At 39.4% G+C, this 19,898-nt stretch overlaps 2 protein-coding genes across 5 annotated transcripts in view; both read right to left on the bottom strand.

Moving 5' to 3' along the window:
* Positions 1-13,649, bottom strand: part of LOC130916636 (casein kinase II subunit alpha'-like) — a 79,298-nt gene extending 65,649 nt beyond the window's left edge. For 2 of the 4 annotated variants that reach the window (XM_057837517.1, XM_057837523.1), the window contains exon 1: positions 13,285-13,646. The gene's annotated coding sequence lies outside the window, so the exon portion shown is untranslated. Of the gene's footprint in view, positions 1-13,284 lie in introns of all 4 variants that reach the window. The other 2 variants (XM_057837529.1, XM_057837512.1) reach the window with 2 other exon arrangements.
* A 422-nt stretch (positions 13,650-14,071) lies between these two features.
* LOC130916624 (zinc finger protein 319) lies at positions 14,072-18,822 on the bottom strand. Its single transcript, XM_057837485.1, has 2 exons — positions 18,506-18,822; positions 14,072-17,592 (listed from the first exon to the last, which is right to left on the bottom strand). Exon 2 carries the CDS (start codon positions 17,453-17,455, stop codon positions 15,677-15,679), a length of 1,779 nt encoding a protein of 592 aa, XP_057693468.1. The 5' UTR covers positions 17,456-17,592; positions 18,506-18,822; the 3' UTR covers positions 14,072-15,676.
* Positions 18,823-19,898: the final 1,076 nt, after the last annotated feature.

Raw genomic sequence — 19,898 nt, 5'->3', positions numbered from 1 at the left:
CTGATGAATGAGTGACGTCACATGATATGCTTGATATCATTGCAGCTCCGTCACAACTCAGTCAGTCAGTAATGCATTCAGAATCTTGCATATTTATAACGTCTTAATCAGATTTTACCGAAATCTAGTCAAATAATTTTCTCCATCTTGTTTTGAATGTTAAAGACTAGTTACCAGATGAATGCGCCAGATTATTCCACTTACATGGTTCAAAAATGTTTCCAAATAATAATTTGAACCATATCTATTCTTGAATAAAGAACATTTTTGAAAAGGTTTTTTTTCCCCCTCAAATTTAATAATTAATTGCTTAAAATAAGGCTGTTAAGCTTATTTCAGCTAGAAATATTTCTTATTTCAAAATGAGTTAAATATATATATATACAGTATTAAAAACCAAAAACAATGCTGACTTTGAGCTGACACAACAAGTTAACCCCTTAACTATTGATTTTTTTGGGGGGAAAAAAGTAATAATAATAATATAGCTAAAATGAAATAGCGACGATTCCTATACCCACAGCCTTTTTTTGAAAAGCTGTGGGATTCATTGTCTCAACGAGAGAGAGTTAAAAAATGAATGCCTTAACCCTGGTGTTCGCAGTGATTATACATTAGCTTTATAACAAAAAACATATGCTGTCAAAAACAAATGACATTGGAGCAAAGGTTTCTATGGAGACAAAGTTTTAAACCTAACAAATTTATTTAAAAACAAAACCTGACTACTATTGGTATTTAAATCAGTTTAGCAACGTCAATGGCAGCCAAAGACAAACTATGTGAGGTCACAAAACAACAACAGAAAAATTACATAAACTCCCCAGGGCAAAATACACATACTTGAATTATGTCTTTATCCTTCTTTTTTCCAATGTATAACAATTTATCACAAGTTTTATTTCTATTTATTAATTTTATTTTCTTTAGAAATATTGATATATTTGTATTACTCATGGCTTATTTTTAAAAGTATTATAAGGAGTTTATAGTGTCAATGTGTTTTCTACTCCATGCATTCTCCACCAATGCCCTGATGAGTACGCTGAGCAATGACATTTTAACTGAGACTGCCCAAAAAGCCCTTTTTTTTCTCTTCAATATAGAGTGTTTGGGTCCAACACTCTGGCCAAACACACGCCTGTGCATATCCATGGGCGTCCCTGCGGCAGCAGTGCTGTTTCAACGAGACTCCGCCTAGTCCCTGCTTGGCAAAAAAACTTTTCTAACCTACCCAAGACTTGCCACCAACAGTAAACAATCACGTTTGCAGTGTTGCCAAATTGGTGACTTTCTGGCTAAATCTGGCGACCTTTTTTGTTAAAAGCAACAAGCGACAAATCTAGCGACTTTTTCTGGTGTTCGTTTTACTCCCGTTTTGCTTCTCCCACCACATTATTCCTTTCTTACAGCGTTTATTACAATTACATGCAAACTGCCTATTATGCAAATAAGGTGATGACGTAATCTGGTCACTCTTAAAACAGCCAATAGCTACTTTCCTTACTGGCGAGTTGGCCATACATGTTTGCCGTTTTCAGGTTTCTGGGACAGATTTGATAGGTCAAAATGCTCGTTGCTTTATTTACATTATGTACAAACATATATATTAGGGCTGTCAAACGATTAAAATTTTTAATCGAGTTAATAACAGCTTAAAAATTAATTAATCGTAATTAATCGCAATTCAAACCATCTATAAAATATGCCATATTTTTCAGTAAATTATTGTTGGAATGGAAAGATAAGACACAAGACGGATATATACATTCAACATACTGTACATAAGTACTGTATTTGTTTATTATAACAATAAATCAACAAGATGGCATTAACATTAACATTCTGTTAAAGAGATCCATGGATAGAAAGAGTTGTAGTTCTTAAAAGATAAATGTTAGTACAAGTTATAGAAATTTTATATTAAAACCCCTCTTAATGTTTTCCTTTTAATAAAACTTGTAAAATTTTCAATCTAAAAATAAACTAGTAGGTCGCCATTGTTGATATCAATAATTACACAATTCTCATGCTCATAAAATCAGTCGCACTCAAGCGACAAAACACAAGTAACAAGTGCACATGACCCTGTTCTGTCATTTTAATCTGTTTGAGCGGGGCATTTGCGTTAATTGCGTCAAATATTTTAACGTGATTAATTTTAAAAATTAATTACCGCCCGTTAACGCGATCATTTTGACAGCCCTAATATATATATATAAAATGCTGTCAACATTAACGACCATGATTAATCTGGAAATATTAACGCATTAAAAAAAACAACGCAATTTACCGCTCACACTAAGTTTGGCCACAACTGCCTCCCGTAGTCCCACACGGTGATGTTTACATTCTCCGCGCGGTAATGCAGGACAAAATGCAGCCAGCCACGATGAGTGAGGATGATGACTCAGGACTGCTCCATTACAAATTCCGTTTTAAAAAGCTGCCTAATGGAAATCTGGATAAAACAAAAATTGTGTGCACATACTGCTGTGATGAACTGCCCTTCCATCGAAGCACAACTAGCCTAAAGTACCACCTTCCGGCAAAACATATATTCACTAGTGTTAGCAATGACGCTAACACTGCAAACACAAGCCGCAGTCATCAAGCTACACTGGCAGAGTGCGGACTTGGACTTGTCAATAAAAGGACAACAAGTAGGGTGACTACTGCTATCGCTAGATGGGTAGCCAGAGACTGTAGACTCATTAACTTAGTCGAAGACAAGGGCCTTGAAAATCTCATCCAGATAGCATCGGGCGACCCAACATACAGAACACCTTCATGGGCAACCATTGCCACAAAAAATCATGAACTTTTTAAAAAGGCAACGAAGGTGGAGCAACTAGCCAGAGTTATGTTTGTTGCCCTGACAGGAGACCACTGGACAAAAAAAGGGTATGACTGGCTAACTTAAGCAGTGTTTCTAAACACCTTTACACACATTTTAGTGTAATGTTTTTCAGTTAAGTGTGTGAAAATGGACAAATTAATATTATTTTTTTTTAAATCTCACACAGCTTTCAGGCCATTTAGTGTAAAACTGCAAATGCTGCATTTATTTGTGTGAAATGTTTAATTTAACAGACAAGTTGTTTACACATTTTTTGAAACACTAGCTATTGTTACTCTATTGTGCTTGTCTGCTCTTTAAATTGGCAGTTCATTTTGGGCAATATGCCAAACGGTACTTGAGCCACATTGTTAGTCTGAGGCACTTTAATCTGTTAAGCTCTTTTCTGTATAATACTGGCAATTTATTTTATTTTATACGAGCTGAGTTGTTAAATAAAATTTTAAAACTCCATTTGGTTCAGTATTAATTCATCCATACATCATACATTTCATCTGAAAACAAATTTTAAGTCAATTATAGTATTTTCCTAGATTTTTTTTTCCTGAAGAGCAACTGTATTCATCCCGAGGGAAATGTGAATAATCATGATTAATCACACAGTTGACATATGATTAACTAGATTAAATTTTTTAATCATTTGACAGCACTAATATATACATACATATATACTGTACATATATACACATATATATACAGTGGTGAGAACAAGTATTTGATACACTGCCAATTGGCAGTGTATCAAATACTTGTTCTCCCCACTGCACACATACAGGTATATACACATATATACAGTACATATATATATATATATATATATATACATATACAGTGGGGAGAACAAACCCATTGGCAGTGTATCAAATACTTGTTCTCCCCACTACACACACACACACACACATATACACATATATATATATATATATATATATATATATATATATATATATATATATATATTAGTGGTGGGATTCGATTAAAATTTTTAATCGAGTTAATTACAGGGTCTGTAATTAATTAATCGAAATTAATCGCATTCTAATTGAAAACCATATATTGACAAAACAAATCGTTTTCTCAATAAAAAAAGCCTTTTTGAGCTTAACAACAAATTTATTACTGTTAATATGTAATGTCATCAGCATACAATTGGTCAAAGTGCTCATACAGCTATTCAGGTTTAAAGTGTTTCAGGCACCCGGATTATTTATGTTCTTTGAAAACATTTTTCTTTAGATAGTTACTGTTTTTTAACTGAATATTGCCAAATATTTTTTTTCAAATATAGAAATGTAAACACTGATAATTAAACTGCAAGAAAATAACAAAGTGCAACACTTCAACATTAAGTTATTCAACAATCCATAACAATTGTTGTGACTTTTCGTTCAATCTCCCAGGACTCAGCTACCGTAAAAAAAACTGGTCTGCACAGTTTACTGTTTAGCGTCTGTCGTTGGCTTTTTGCGCAGTCAGGACGAAACTTGTATTGTATGTGCGGTCACTCCGAGATAGTTAGAATTGCTCAAGAAAGTCCAGTGGTCCCGTGTCAAACCAACATACTCGACAGACTTCAATCGGTCTTCTTTGGTCTGCTTTTCGTCATCGAATAGCAGCTTGCACAAGCACCGGCCGAGGCAGCCCGCCGGGTGCAACCGTGACCGCCAAGCCGACCGCGCCGGGACCCTCGCCGCCGCCGCGCCCTGGTTAAAGGGCGGGCGGGAAGAGGGGGACGAGGAAGGCGCGCGACCGCGTCGGCAGCTTGCACAAAACAATGCTCTTGTCCATTGTCCCATTAGGGTGCGTTTTATAGGGGAAAACTAGCCTCTAACTATCCAAATTAAATGTCGCCTCCCATCACTGCTGCTGTTAGCGTTTGTTTGTGTGCGTCAGATTTACCGGCGTACCAGAAACACATGAGTAGGAAGGTTCCGCATGCGGACAAATGGAACTGAAACAATTAATTGCGTTAAAATTTTTAACGCGTTAAAAGCTTTATAATTAATTAATCGAAATTAATGCGTTAAAGTCCCAGCCTTAATATATATATATAGATATATAGATATGGGGACAGAAAAAATATGAACAGGAGGGCATTTTTATGACACCTTAAGAGTAGGTCCAATTAGGCGAGTCAAAAATACATTGGCAGTGTATCAAATACTTGTTCTCCCCACTGCACACACACACATATATATATATATATATATATATGTATATATATACATATATATATATATATATGGGGACAGAAAAAATATGAACAGGAGGGCATTTTTATGACACCTTAAGAGTAGGTCCAATTAGGCGAGTCAAAAATAGAAATTTTTGAGACCTTTGAAATCTTTTAAGTTTCTTATTTAAAAAACATTTTGGACACCCACCCTGGTACATATTGAATAACGAACACTTCAACATGATCCCTCTTTGTCCACTGAAGTCTTTGATAATCCATTTGCAGGCACCAAGACATGTGCAGTAGGAGTGAGAACCTCTTGTTGCCTCACGATACGATACGATTTGCGATACAAAGCTCACGATAACGATGATCTGGCGATATGGCGATACAACGATTATCGATACATTGGTCAGGAAATCATTCTAGGATATTCTACAAACAACTAATAAACAGAAAAACAAGCTCCAGCTGTGAATTGAAATAAGTTTATCACTAGTAAACGTCCAATCCATTTGAACTGGGAGGGTGATTCGTTCATTCACTGCCATCCCTCCCACTTCAAACGGATTGAACGTCTATGGCTGTCATTGGCAGCCAATGCCAGGCAATGAGGTAATTTTGGGCCATTTAAGGTAATTTACCTGTTGATTTTCAGTTACTTCCTGTTGATTTGGAGGTATTTTATGGGTCACTTCCTGTTTATCTTGAGTTACAGAACAGGAAGTGACCAGGGAATCACCCAAATGATTAGGTAGTGACTCAAATTCAACAGGAAATGACCTGTAAATGCCCCGAAAAATCGGACAGAATGACTGCGAATGCTCTGGTGTTGAATTACCGCTGCAACGATTAATCGATTAACTCGAGTATTTGATTAGAAAAAAAGATTCAAATTAAATTTTGCTGCTTCGAGTATTCGTTTAATTAAAGTGGCATTGTAATGGTTTGTTTTGAAAATGTTTGCATTTATTTTCATTGATTTAGGTGGATACACGGCCCTCTAGTCTACCTCATTTCACATGGCTGAATCAATCTGCTCCCTGTTAAGACCAACATAAGCTAAGTGTTTGTTTGAGCTAATGATTTTTTAATGCATTCGTAATTTAGTTTAAAAATATATTTAGCCATTTTTTTGTGGGAATATGTGTCTGAGCCATTTGTTAAGAGCATTGTAAAAAAAAAGCGTTAGTATTCTATAGTGTTTAAGCTAGCAGACTTTTGCTATGTAAGTTAGCCAATTGTTCTTTTGTTGTACATAGACCCTGGGGACGGGTTTCAATAAGCTTCGGCTTCTCCCGTCAGCCCTTTTCTTTTCGGGTTTATGCCTGAAGGGAAAATAAATAAATAAATAAACAGATCATCTTTTTTTATAAATACCGTGTGAGGCTAAGTAAGCTCTGGTATTTTAATTTTTAATGTCCCTTATCCGATCATTCGAAATAAATAGTTCATCGATTAATCGGCTACTAAAACAAACGATAGCTGCAGCCTTATTTCGAATGAATGAACATTCCCAGTCTAAATGGATGGGGCGTTGAGCACCGTCAATGGCAGCCTTAGAGTTACCTGAGACACTATTATGGTGGAAGATTCTGGTAGCAACTTGCTGGTCCCTTTTTAAAAAAATATATATTTTTTTTTAAATTTAAAACACTGACACCTTTCTAAAACGATATGTCGATTCTTGGCAGGAGCATATCGATAACCTTTTGGGATACAAAGTATCACGATATACCACCATTTCGATATTTTGTCACACCCCTAATGTGCAGGCATGAAAATCACTCACCTTTCGGCGAAATTCGCCGTTTTGAAGTCAAAAAGGGTGACCTACGTGAATTGTGTAGATCCGAGGAGGAAAAAATTTTTTTTGGGGGGGGGGGGTCGTAAGTCCATCTAACTAACTAACTAACTAACTAACGACATGTTTTATTGAAGTTGCTAAGCCTGTCGTCATATGCAATGAGTCCATTTATCGCATGGTAAATAAAAAGGGCGGTAATTTTCACAGCTGCATTTTGTTACCGTGTGCTTAATAAGTTTTGCTGTTTAATTTTTTTTTTTTTTTTTAAATGCCCTCCTGTTCAAAATTTTTCTTCCCCCAGAAAATTAAGATTTTAAGCTTTCCAATGATGTATCACACATGCTTATCGGACAATTTTGAAAATTGGCCAAATTGGGGGTCTGAGAGCGGAACTTCAAGTCACCTGAGTGTTTTCCGCCATATGCATATATACAGTGAGGAAAATATGTATTTCAAGACCCTCCCACTTAGAAATGATGGGCGGGTTTGACATTTTCATGGTAGGTGCTTGTCCACTGTGAGAGACTAAAAAAAATCCACAAATCACACTATGATTTTTTAACAATTTATTTTTTTTGTATTATACTGTTGCAAATACACATTTGAACACCTGTCTGTTAGGTAGAACTGTGAGACCCAAAGACCTGTTAGTTGCCTTTAAAAAGTCCACCTCCATTCCACACACTCTCCTAAATAAGAGGAGTGGAGGTGGACTTTTTGAGACTGACTTTTTGATCTGTTTGAGGCGGTTAGCTGCATATAAACACCTGTCCACCCCATACACACCAAAGAACAGTCCAAAGACACCAGAGACAGAATTGTAGACCTCTACAAGGCTGGAAAGAGTTATGGGAAATTGCCAAGCAGCTTGGTGATACAAGATCCACCATTGGAGCAATTATTAGAAAATGGAAACAGCTAAACATGACTGTCAATCTCCCTCGGATTGGGGCTTCATACAAGATCTACCTCGTAGGGTCCCAATGATCCTAAGATTGATGAGGAATCAGCCAAGAACTACACAGGAAGAGCTGGTCAATGAACTGAAAAGAGCTGTGACGACCATTTTCAAGGTTACTGTTGGTAATACACTGAGACATTATGGTTTAAAATCATGCATGGCACGGTAGGTTTGCCAGCTTAAACCAGCACAGGCCCGTTTTAAGTTTGCCAATGGCAATTTGGATGAGCCAGAGGAGTCATGGGAGAAAGTCATGTGGTCATATGAGATCAAAATGGAACTTCTTGGTCTTGATTCCATTCCTAGTGTTTGGAGGAAGACGAATGAGGAGCACCATTCCAAGAACACCATCCCTACTGTGAAGCATGGGGGTGGTAGCATCATTCATTGGGGTGTTTTTCTGCACATGGGACTGGACGACCCCACTGTATTAAGGAGAGGATGACCAGGACAATGCATTGTGAGATTTTGGGGAATAACCTCCCTCTCTCAGTTACAGCATTTAAAATGGGTCGTGACTGGATCTTCCACCATCACAATGGCCCGAACCAGACAGCCAGAATAACCAAGGTGTAGCTTCGTAAAAAGCATATCAAGGTTCTGGAGGGGCCTAGCCAGTCTCCAGACCTACACCCAATAGATTTTTTTGGGGAGGAAGCTCAAACTCAGTGACAGTCCAGAAACCTGATTGATATAGGGAAGATCTGTGTGGAGCAGTGGTGCAAAATCCCTACTGCACTCTGTCCAAACCTAGTGAAAAGTTACAGGAAATGACCTCTGTAATTGTAAACAGGGGCTACTGTACCAAATATTGACATTGATTTTCTCAGGCATTCAAATACTTATTTGCATCAGTATAATACAAATAAATTGTTTTTAAAAAAATCATGCACTGTGATTTCTGGATTTTTTTTTAGATTGTCTCTCACAGTGGACAAGCACCTACCATAAAAATTTCAAACCTGCCCATCATTTCTAAGGGAGAGAACTTGCAATATCGGAGGGTGCTCAAAAACTAATTTTCCTCACTGTACAGTGGTGAAATGTAGTGAAGTAAAAGCACTTCGTTACGTCATTGCAGTCTCTGAGGCATGACTTCTTTATCAATTTGGTGCCAACTCTCTTTGATTGCAGTTGCCAGATCATCCTTTCGGGTCAGGGCCTTGCTGTGGACCATTTTTTTCAATTTCCACCACAGGTTTCCAATAGAGTTGAGATCTGGGCTATTTGCAGGCCATGACATTGGCTGGATGAGTCTTTCTCCAAGGAACTCTGCGGCATGATGTATTGTCATCTTGGAAAATGACAAACATATTTTCAGTTGAAGGGATAAGAAAGCTGTCTAAAATTTCAATGTAAACGTGTGCATTTATTGAAGATTTAACCACAGCCATCTCCCCAGTGCCTTTGCCTGACATGTACAGTGGGGCAAATAAGTATTTAGTCAACCACTAATTGTGCAAGTTCTCCCACTTGAAAATATTAAGAGAGGCCTGTAATTGTCAACATGGTTAAACCTCAACCATGAGAGACAGAGTGTGGAAAAAAACCCCCAGAGAATCACATTGTTTGATTTTTAAATAATTTATTTGCAAATCATGGTGGAAAATAAGTATTTGGTCAATACCAAAAGTTCATCTCAATACTCTGTTATGTACCCTTTGTTGCCAATACCAGAGGCCAAACGTTTTCTGTAACTCTTCACAAGCTTTTCACACACTGTTGCTGTTATTTTGGCCCATTCCTCCATGCAGATCTCCTCTAGAGCAGTGATGTTTTGGGGCTGTCGATTGGGCAACACTGACTTTCAACTCCCTCTGTAGATTTTCTATGGGCTTGAGACCTGGAGACTGGCTAGGCCACTCCAGGACCTTGAAATGCTTCTTACGAAGCCACTCCTTTGTTGCTCTGGCTGTGTGTTTGGTATCATTCTCATGCTGAAAGACCCAGCCACGTCTCATCTTCCATGCCCTTGCTGATGGAAGGAGATTTTCACTCAAAATCTCTCGATACATGGCCCCATTCATTCTTTCCTTTACACAGATCAGTCGTCCTGGTCCCTTTGCAGAAAAACAGCCTCAAAGCATGATGTTTCCACCCCCATGCTTCACAGTGGGTATCGTGCAATTCCGTATTATTTTTCCTCCAAACAAGAGAACCTGTGTTTTTACCAAAAAGTTCTATTTTGGTTTCATCTGACCATAACACATTCTCCCAGTCCTCTTCTTAATCATCCAAATGCTCTTTAGCGAACCGTAGACGGGCCTGGACGTGTACTTTCTTCAGCAGGGGTACACGTCTGGCAGTGGAGGATTTCAGTCCCTGGCGGCGGATTGTGTAACTGATAGTAGCCTTTGTTACTGTGGTCCCAGCTCTCTGTAGGTCATTCACTAGGTCCTCCCGTGTGGTTCTGGGATTTTTGCTCCCCGTTCTTGTTATCATTTTGACGCCACGGGGTGAGGAGGGAGTTGGAAGTCCGTGTTGCCCAACGGCAGCCCCAAAACATCACTGCTCTAGAGGAGATCTGCATGGAGGAATGGGCCAAAATACCAGCAACAGTGTGTGAAAAGCTTGTGAAGAGTTACAGAAAACTTTCGGCCTCCGTTATTGCCAACAAAGGGTAAATAACAAAGCATTGAGATGAACTTTTGTATGGACCAAATACTTATTTTTCACCATGATTTGCAAATAAATTCTTTAAAAATCAAACAATGTGATTTTCTGTTTTTTTTTTTTCCCACATTCGGTCTCTCATGGTTGAGGTTTACCCATGTTGACAACTACAGGCCTCTCTAATATTTTCAAGTGGAAGAACTTGCACAATTAGTGGTTGACTACTGTAGCTCCATATCATGAAGGACTGAGTGAATTTTGATGTTTTCTTCAGGCAGTCATCTTTGGAAATCTAACTGGAACAGCACCAAACAAAAGTTTCAGCATCATCACCTTGTCCAATGCAGATTCTTGACTCTTGATGCCTTGTGCAATGCAGATTCTTGACTCTTGTTTTTACATTATAGTTTACATTGGAATTTTAGACAGCTTTCTTATCCCTTCAATTGAAAATATGTTTGTCATTTTCCAAGATGACAATGCATCCTGCCACAGAGCTAAAACTGTTAAAACATTCCCTGAAGAAAGACTCATCCAGTCAATGTCATGGCCTGCAAATAGCCCAGATCTCAACCCTATTGAAAACCTGTGGTGGAAATGGGGAAAAAAATGGTCCACAGCAGGGCTCCGACCTGCAAGGATGATCTACCAACTGCAATCCAAGTGAGTTGGCACCCAATTGATGAAGAATACTCATCAAGTCCATGCCTCAGAGACTGCAAGCTGTCATAAAAAGCCAGAGGTGGTGCTACTAAATACTACAGATGTGTTTGGATTGTTATTTCTTTGTTTCTCATGATTCCATATTTTTTTCCTCAGAATGGAGTGATTCCATATAGGCCTGTCGCGATAACAAATTTTAGTGTGCGATAATTTATTTCATAAATTATTGCGATATGCGATATTATTGCACCCCCCCAATTTACATTTTTTTAAATTTTAATTTACAATAACACTGTGAGAATACAGTATATATTAATAGATCATGTACACCCATTTAAATGCAATAAATGTTTACGCTTAAATTAAAAAATACTTTTTAGGAAATCACAACTAAAAACAATAGACCATGCCTCTTTTAAGTAAAAGACAACAATATTAATACTGCACAGAAACACAGAAGAAATAAAATGTGTTTTTTAACAAAAATAAAATTCCACTTAATATTTAAGCATCTAGGCAAATGAAAACGTTTCCCCTCATAGCTTCTGCTATGGCGTTCCATGTGTAATACAGTGGTACCTCTAAATACGGAGTTAATTCATTCCAGGAGCTTGTTTGTAAGTCGAAATGGTCGAATGTCGAGCAGGATTTTCCCATAAGAATACATTATAATTCCAATAATTCGTTCCACAGCCCAAAAACCCACACTACATCCTAAATAAGTACTGCTGTTAATATTGCAAATAGCAATTACAAAGAGCAAAACAAATAAAATATGAATAAAAATCATAATAACAATAATATAATAATAGCAATGATAACAATAATACAGGACAGTACCTGTAATAATGTAACAAATCGGCTTCTAATGTGGCGGACTTTTTTTGCTGTACCTGAACGCACCGCGGGGCTGACGGTGAGCAGGAGAGCGCGATTTTACTTTCTGTTTCGATCCTGGCGTCAACAGCAGTGGACACTCGGCGAGTTGATGGAATAAATGATTTGAAACCTGACGAAACTGGCAATTTCTGGCACTTGTCACAATAAGAACTGTCACCTTAATTTATAAAGACTGGCGAACGGAGGGGGACTGCCGGCCGAGATCTGCATTCTCCAACCCAGTTCATGGATGCACACACCATGCTTATATTTTGCTATCATTCACATCTTCATTTCAATGGTAAGCGTCACCTTTTCTTTTTTTCTCCACCTGCACTAAACCTAAACTGCACTAAACTAAACACAGAACTAAAATGCATTTTGCGTAGTTGGTAACAAGGAAGCCGAACTTTTAACAGCACGTCAGCCGCACGCGCGCACGCAGGTGCACGCAAGGCGATAAATCGCAGCGGAAAAATTATCACCTTCATTTTTATTTACAGTGCGATAAATGGAATTATTGCATATTGCGACAGGATTAATTCCATATATATTTCCCTGCACTTGGTCTATAAAAGTAACATTTAATGACCACCACAATGATTTTTATTCATTTCTTTACGTGTTTCTGAATGCTAAAGAATTGCACTTTTGAACTAATTCATTCTTTTTTCAAGCTTTTTATCTGAGTTTGTTCTACATAATAAAATGTCTGAGTGAGTGCTTGTCCAAGACCGGTGACTCCATACTTTATGGTAGGGGTTGTATGTATATTTAAAGAAGTGGTTCATCACTTCGAAAAATGGATCCTTCAATTAATTATTTATATTCCTAAATTACGTATATTTTTTCATTGCCCATTGCAAAACACGCGTGTTCAACACTGAGACTACAAATTCATATGGGGGCGCAAAATATTAACCCGCGGTCCACAAGTTTGAGACCGCTGCCCCATACTGATACATTTAAGAAGAAAAATAGATTGTGCATGATAAAGTTAAACATAAAACCATGACTTTCTAGTTTTTAACGTGCTTGTGGATATATTGAAGACATTATCCGTGGCGGCTTTGACCGAATAAAAACAAATGTTTACATAAAGCCTATATGACGAAAATATGACTTTATAATGGGACTGTTGATGTTCAGGTCGTTTTAGAATATCGATCAATTGAATAGAATATATATAAAATATTGAAAACTGATTTTTGATCATCGCACAGTTAATTGACTTTATGTCGAGGGGGAAAAAAGCTAATTCATAACATTTATGCTTTCGGCATAGACTGAGTGACTAAATGATGAGCTAAAGTTAGCTGACTAACCTCGTCGAGGAAGTGTCGAATCCAGCAGACTTCGACGTTAGCTTATAAAAAAAAAAAAAAAGAAGAAGAAGAAGAAGAAACTTTCCCTTTTCCGCGGCGATCCTTTGATTATACGACCAGGACGGACACACAAATAATACAAAATCCTCAACGCTGTCGAATATCAATATGTCAATAGGCAGCCATTCCCTTTGGGGATAGACTACATTGCCCTTTTAACCGGAAGTAAACCATTTAGGTAAAGGCTTCTTTTTTTAACACTCGATTATCTCATCATGTTTGTCGTTTGTATGTTCATATACTCAACTCTTGAAAAAACGGATAAGCTCCTCATTCTATTTGAATGAACGCCTTTAGTTTCTGTATACTAAATGTACGAATAACATCGTTTTTTTTCTGTGCTGACCTGGAACTTGAAATTCTCAAGCTTTGTACTACGGTGGGGGAAAGCAGGGTTGATTGTACCTTTTTTTCACTCTTTCTTGAATAGCTTCCAACCAAAACATTTTCGAATAATCATTAATTTAATACGGGGGGGGGGTTGGCTTGGAATTGACATTCTTTTTGTTTTTCTAATCTTTTTATTATTATTATTAATATTATCAATTAAAGATAGCCAGCTTGAGACGACCATTCCGACACACATTGAACTCATTATCTGCCATTAATGGCGCTAGACGTCCAAACCATTTTAAGTGGGAGGGGCTAATGACCGTTCATGGAACTTAAAATTGATTGAACGTCTCGAGCCGTCAATGGCAGCCACTGAGTAATTGGCAGGTGCTTTGACATTGATAAAATATTTTAAAAATAGGTTAAGTAATTAGCTAGTTATGTGCTCATTTTAATGTGCACACTCTGTTGCTGCACCACTTCTTTTCAGTCATTTTGAAAATGTGAACAATGAATATACTGTAAAATGGTTTGTGGGACAGGATTATCTGAAACTTCATGACAGTGTCTATTTGCTTTCACATAAACAGACATTTTGACCGGTGTTGCAAAACTCTTTGCACACAATGTACAGTAAACATCTGCAGAACGATGCATTAAAACTAAAAACCCTACATAAAACAGAAATGGCTATCACCATTCATAAAATCCATACACTTTGATATTCCTCAAGGTGGTTTATTTTACGTGTCTGTGCACAGTTAAGAACACAAATCTAAATTTTGAATTTTCAAGCCTAATTCAAGAGTGATCAACCTCTGCCAGACCCCTTTACCCATGAGCTTAATTCCTCAAACCGTTCTTTAAATATACTGCAAGGTTTTACATAATATGAAATATCACACTGTAAATTAACTCATACATTTTCCTCAGTACAAACAAATGTATATGTAGCAGCTGGAAGCTGTTTGGAGTCAAGTACTCAAGTGTAGATGAGGAATCCTGAAAGGATTTACCAAGCCCCATGCCTTAGTTTTTCACCTACCACAGTATTTTTCCTAATTCCTTACTAGTGAACCTTATGTTTGATAGTTTATCAGCATAAATGTCAAAATCCCAACAGAAACTTAAGCCCTTTCAAAATACCAGCAAGCGTATTCATAAAAAGTAAAGCAACAGAACTACTACATATTTTCAATGTTTACATGAGCGCATACACACAATCTATAATAACAGGGTAGACTATTCCATGAATCAGTAGTTATAAATATTAAATTGTGCATTTCTATTGCACATGTCAAGTGTTCTTATGACATGATAGGTATGCATTAGTTACCAAATGTCATCCGTTTAATACAAAAAAATGCAACAACACTTTTTTTTATAGGACATAAGCTATACTTTTCACAAATCCACTTTTGTTTTTTCTTCTTATGGAGCTCTTCTAAATAAAACAAACCTATAATACAATAGTGATATTAAGTGTGATAAATACTCATGCACAGACGATACTATCTATGGTCTAGTATGTGAACATATACTGCTGAACAGGGCAACCGCTGTGCGGGAATGGGAAGTAGTCGGCTATTACTGAACATCAACTCAATAAAACAAGATCCGTGTAGAAAAAAAAAGGCACGTGAACATAAGGGGCAATATACAAGAGCACACACGACACTGTCTTGCGATCCACAATGCAGTATACAATTAAAAAAACAGATGCAATAACGTCACATGCAACATTTGGAAGGGGGTGGGAGAGTCCCACACGCAGTACTAATCAAATGAAGCGCTCTTTACCTTTTACATCTCACCCCTTTTTTGCCGTTTACCTCAGATATAAACTGTCTCAAAGATTCCTGATCTTGAGTTTCGCCTTTTTACTCAAGGAAGGACAATCGAGTCTTAACGTAAAGGCTACTGTACAACAATAAGCGCAAGATAGAAACGACCAAGGTGAGCGTGGAGGCTGTAACACGTTGCAGGATCACGGCAGCGGTCACGGGATGCACGGCGCTTCTGGGAAACTCTCCCCTTCGGCAGTGTGTTGGACCGTGTGTTCCTGCAGAGCGGCGAGGTCGACAAAACGCTCACCGCACCATACACATTTAAACTGAGTCTCCCGGGAGTGTACGCTCTGATGCTTGGCCAGGTGCTCGCGTTGCTTGAAGCTCTTGTCGCAGCTGGCGCACTTGAAAGGTTTCTCCCCAGTGTGGACGCGGCGATGGCGCTGTAGCTCGGACGAGTACCTGAAGCGTTTCTCACAGTCGGGACATTTCAGCGGTTTCTCGCGGGTCGGGTCGCAGCGGTGCTGGACAAACTCTGAGGAGGACACAAAGCGCTTGTCACACAGAGAGCATTTCAGTGGCTTCTCTGCGCAGTGAGTGTTTTGGTGGCGCTGAAGCGTGGAGTTCTTTTTGTAACCTTTGCCGCACACGTCACACTTGTAGGGCTTTTCTACTTCACCTCCGCATTTGTGCCTCAGCAGTTCTCCGGATTGGCTAAAAGACTTTTGGCACGACGCGCACTTAAACAAGCTTTCCATACCGTGCACCTGCTGATGGTAAAGCAGGTGGGAGGGCTGCAGAAAGCCTTTATCGCAGAGATTGCACTTGAAAGGGCGGTCGGCCGGATTTTTATGAGTGCGACGGTGGCGTACAAGAGCGTACTGCTGCTTGAAGCTCATCTGGCACTCCTCGCACTGGAATGGTCGCTCCTCGGAATGAGTGCGTTCATGTTGCCGCAGGTCCGACGGGCGCTTGAAGCTCTTTCCGCACGAGCCGCATCGGAAAGGCCTTTCTCCTTCTGGCTGACATTGATGGTGCAGGAGCTCGGACGACTCCTTGAAGTGCATTTCACACAAGTTGCACTTGAACAGGTGCTCGCCTGAATGGGCGTACATGTGCCGCACGAGGTGAGAACGGTGCTTAAAGCTCTTCTCACACACAGCGCACTTATATGGTCGCTCAGAGCTGTGTGTGCGCTGGTGGTGGGCCAGATGTGAGGACTGGCTGAAGCTTTTATCACATGTGTCACATTTGTACGGCTTCTCACCTGTGTGCACCCTTTCGTGGCGGGTCAACTCGGACAAATGGCGGAAGGACTTATGGCACACTGAGCACTTGTATGGCCTGTCTGGTGCGGATGCCTCAAAAGCAGGCGGGGACGAGGCACTGATTGCCGCTCCGCCGCCAGATGTCTCTCCGGCAGAGGGCTGCTGAGGATTGGCCGCAGACGAGGTGGGAGTGACATTTCCAGATCCGGGACGGTACGTTTTTTCACAAATGGAACATTTCATCGGGTTGTTTCCGTTGCCGTGAGAGTTGTGATGCTGGGCCAATGAAGTGAGCAACGAGAAACCCATCTTACACACCCCACAAACAAATGGCTTCTGTTCCACCTGCACACACTGATGCTCCAGGAGGTCCGTGGCTTGGCTGAAGATTTTCATGCATTGTGTGCATTGGAAGGATCTGTCTTGAGTCACCATGCACTGGTGTTCGTGGGGGTTGGCCAAGTGAGATATGTCATGCCCACAGGCGCCACACTTATGCACTCTTTCGCCCCCAAGCTGCATGGAGGCCTGCTGAGTTTGCACAACATGCTGCTGGCCCAGCTGCTGCTGCTGCAGAGAGGAATCTGGTTGCAGAACAACACCATACACAGTGCAGGCCAGAGTGTCCGTTGTCTGGGGAAGTGTGTGCACTACAGAAGGCGCGGCCACCGTGTGCTGCTGTTGCTGTTGCTGCTGCTGTTGTTGTTGCCATGCCTCAGTCATTCTTCCACTTCAGGATTAAGAGCTGAGATGATGAGGTTTTTGATGGCACAGAGCTGATTGATGTAGTTTACGGGATGATAATCTGTATGGTAAACTTTCTGCAGGTAACACACCTTCCAAGAAACAAACATGAAAACCTGGAGGGGCACAACATAATCAGAGAATTAGGAGACCGATGATAGTTGCACAGCTGTATGATGCATTCTTCATTGCACACATACAGACTCATGGTGAATTCAGAAATAAGGACTGATTTTAGTGAGGAAAAAAATAAGTCGCTTAAACATTAAAAGGTGTAAGAGACTTTCATTCAGTTTTTATACACATAATATTAACATATTGCTGAGAAAATATTCATATAGGAATCACAGCTGAACGACATTATGTTGTTATACTGTACAAGTTCCATGCGGGGATGATAACACGGCATATATCGGAAGAATGTCCTCATAGGCTAATGCAGCTGTCAAATAATACAGCTATAAAATCATATCGTACGACCCGGCTCGGTCTATTTCCTGAACCATATCTTCTTGCACGTCAGCGTATTGACGGGTTCATGCAAACATGCAACCTATGTGCGCGTGCTTTACAGGCAGCTTCCATTTTATTAGTAGTCTAATGGTCTCAATTAGAATTGAGCAGTTTTGAAGCCATAGCTGGAGCTATTAGCTGCGGAAGCTAATAGCTAAGCGCGAGTATGCCCCCTTGACGTTACTTAACAAGGGGACCTCCTTCGCTATAATCACAGGCTATCTGTAATAAAACCTCCGATACTCCGTTCACTAAGTGCAATATCATGTCCTGACAATCCAATATCCGTGACGTCTGGACAAAAAGCTATCGCCGCCTTGCCCAATGTAGCATTTGATGAAAGGCCACAATTCGATTGACGAGTCTAGCGTTAAGATAGCAGCCTCCATGGAGAACTGACCCCGAATCTAAACTAGGCCTCCGCCGCCGAGCCGCAGGGAGAAACTCGCCCTCTGTAGACCGAGGTTCTCTCATCTGCAAATGTCACTCTCCCCTCATTCATTCACCAAAACCTACCCGGGTCACTTAGTGAAGTTTTTCACCACTGTCTATGGCTCGGAGCCGACAGCATTGTGAGTAAGTGGAGGTCGGAGGACCGGCGGTAGCGGGGATGCGGTAGAAACCAGACGCCATCCTCCCGCAGACGTAGAAACACCGGAAACCACCCTGCGAGCTCAGCTACAAGCTGCAGCCGCTCCACCAAGTAGCTCCACCGGGGTCGACGAAAACAATCACGCACGGAGATAAAGACTCCCAGGGTAGATCGCAAGAACAAGCTAACAAAGGAGACGAGGAAATGGAAAGAAACCACAAATGTAGGTTCTACAGAGTAACACTAGGGGGCGGTGTTTCAAACTGTCATCGTGACAGCGGCATTGCACACGCAGTCACGCTCACACTTGTATGAACACTCTCTGCACATTTACATTGTGAAAAAAAAAAAAAAAAAAAAAAAAGTTTAAAATATAGCTTATTCTTACTCTGATGACATTTATCTCCATGAAAACACTCACAAGTAATAACTTATTGACTGTCATTGACGACGATAGAGGTCCAATCTATTTGAATTGGGAGGGGCTAGCAAGGCATGATCACTACTAGCCACTCACAATTCAAATGGATTGGACCTCTATTGCCGTCAATGGTACTGAAACATGATCATTCACTACTATAGGTGTGGTAATATGTAGTACACCGATATGGGGATGCTGTATATCGCAGTACTTCGTATCCCAACGGGTTATCAATACGCTACATATAAGTATATATATATATATATATACACACACATATTAGGGCTGTCAAACGATTAAAATTTTTAATCGAGTTAGTCACAGCTTAAAAATTAATTAATCGTAATCAATTGCAATTCAAACCATTTATAAAATATGCCATATTTTTCTGTAAAATATTGTTGGAATGGAAAGATAAGACATAAGACGGATATATACATTCAACATACGGTACATAAGTATTGTAATTGTTTATTGCAACAATAAATCAACAAGATGGCATTAACATTGTTTACATTCTGTTAAAGCGATCCATGGATAGAAAGACTTGTAGTTCTGAAAAGATAAATGTTAGTACAAGTTATAGAAATTTTATATTAAAACCCCTTTTAATGTTTTCGTTTTAATAAAATTTGTAAAAATTTCAATCAAAAAATAAACTAGTAGCTCGCCATTGTTGATGTCAATAATTACACAATGCTCATGGTGCTGAAACCCATAAAATCAGTCGCACCCAAGTGCCAGCAGAGGGCGACAAAACACCAAAAAACAAGTAACAAGTGGACGTTGCACTGTGCTGTCATTTTAATCTGTTTGAGCGGGGCATGTGCGTTAAATGCGTCAAATACTTTAACGTGATTAATTTAAAAAATAAATAATTAATTAATAAAAATATT

The sequence above is a fragment of the Corythoichthys intestinalis genome, chromosome 1 (assembly GCF_030265065.1).
Source record: "Corythoichthys intestinalis isolate RoL2023-P3 chromosome 1, ASM3026506v1, whole genome shotgun sequence".
NCBI classification, from domain to species: domain Eukaryota; kingdom Metazoa; phylum Chordata; class Actinopteri; order Syngnathiformes; family Syngnathidae; genus Corythoichthys; species Corythoichthys intestinalis.
The sequence above is the reverse complement of the archived record's forward strand: the minus strand, read 5'-3'. Positions and strand labels throughout refer to the sequence as shown.

Bases quoted from the DNA above. Each gene is read 5' to 3' on its own strand.
- LOC130916624 (XM_057837485.1), bottom strand. From the start codon at position 17,455: ATGACTGAGGCATGGCAACAACAACAGCAGCAGCAACAGCAACAGCAG.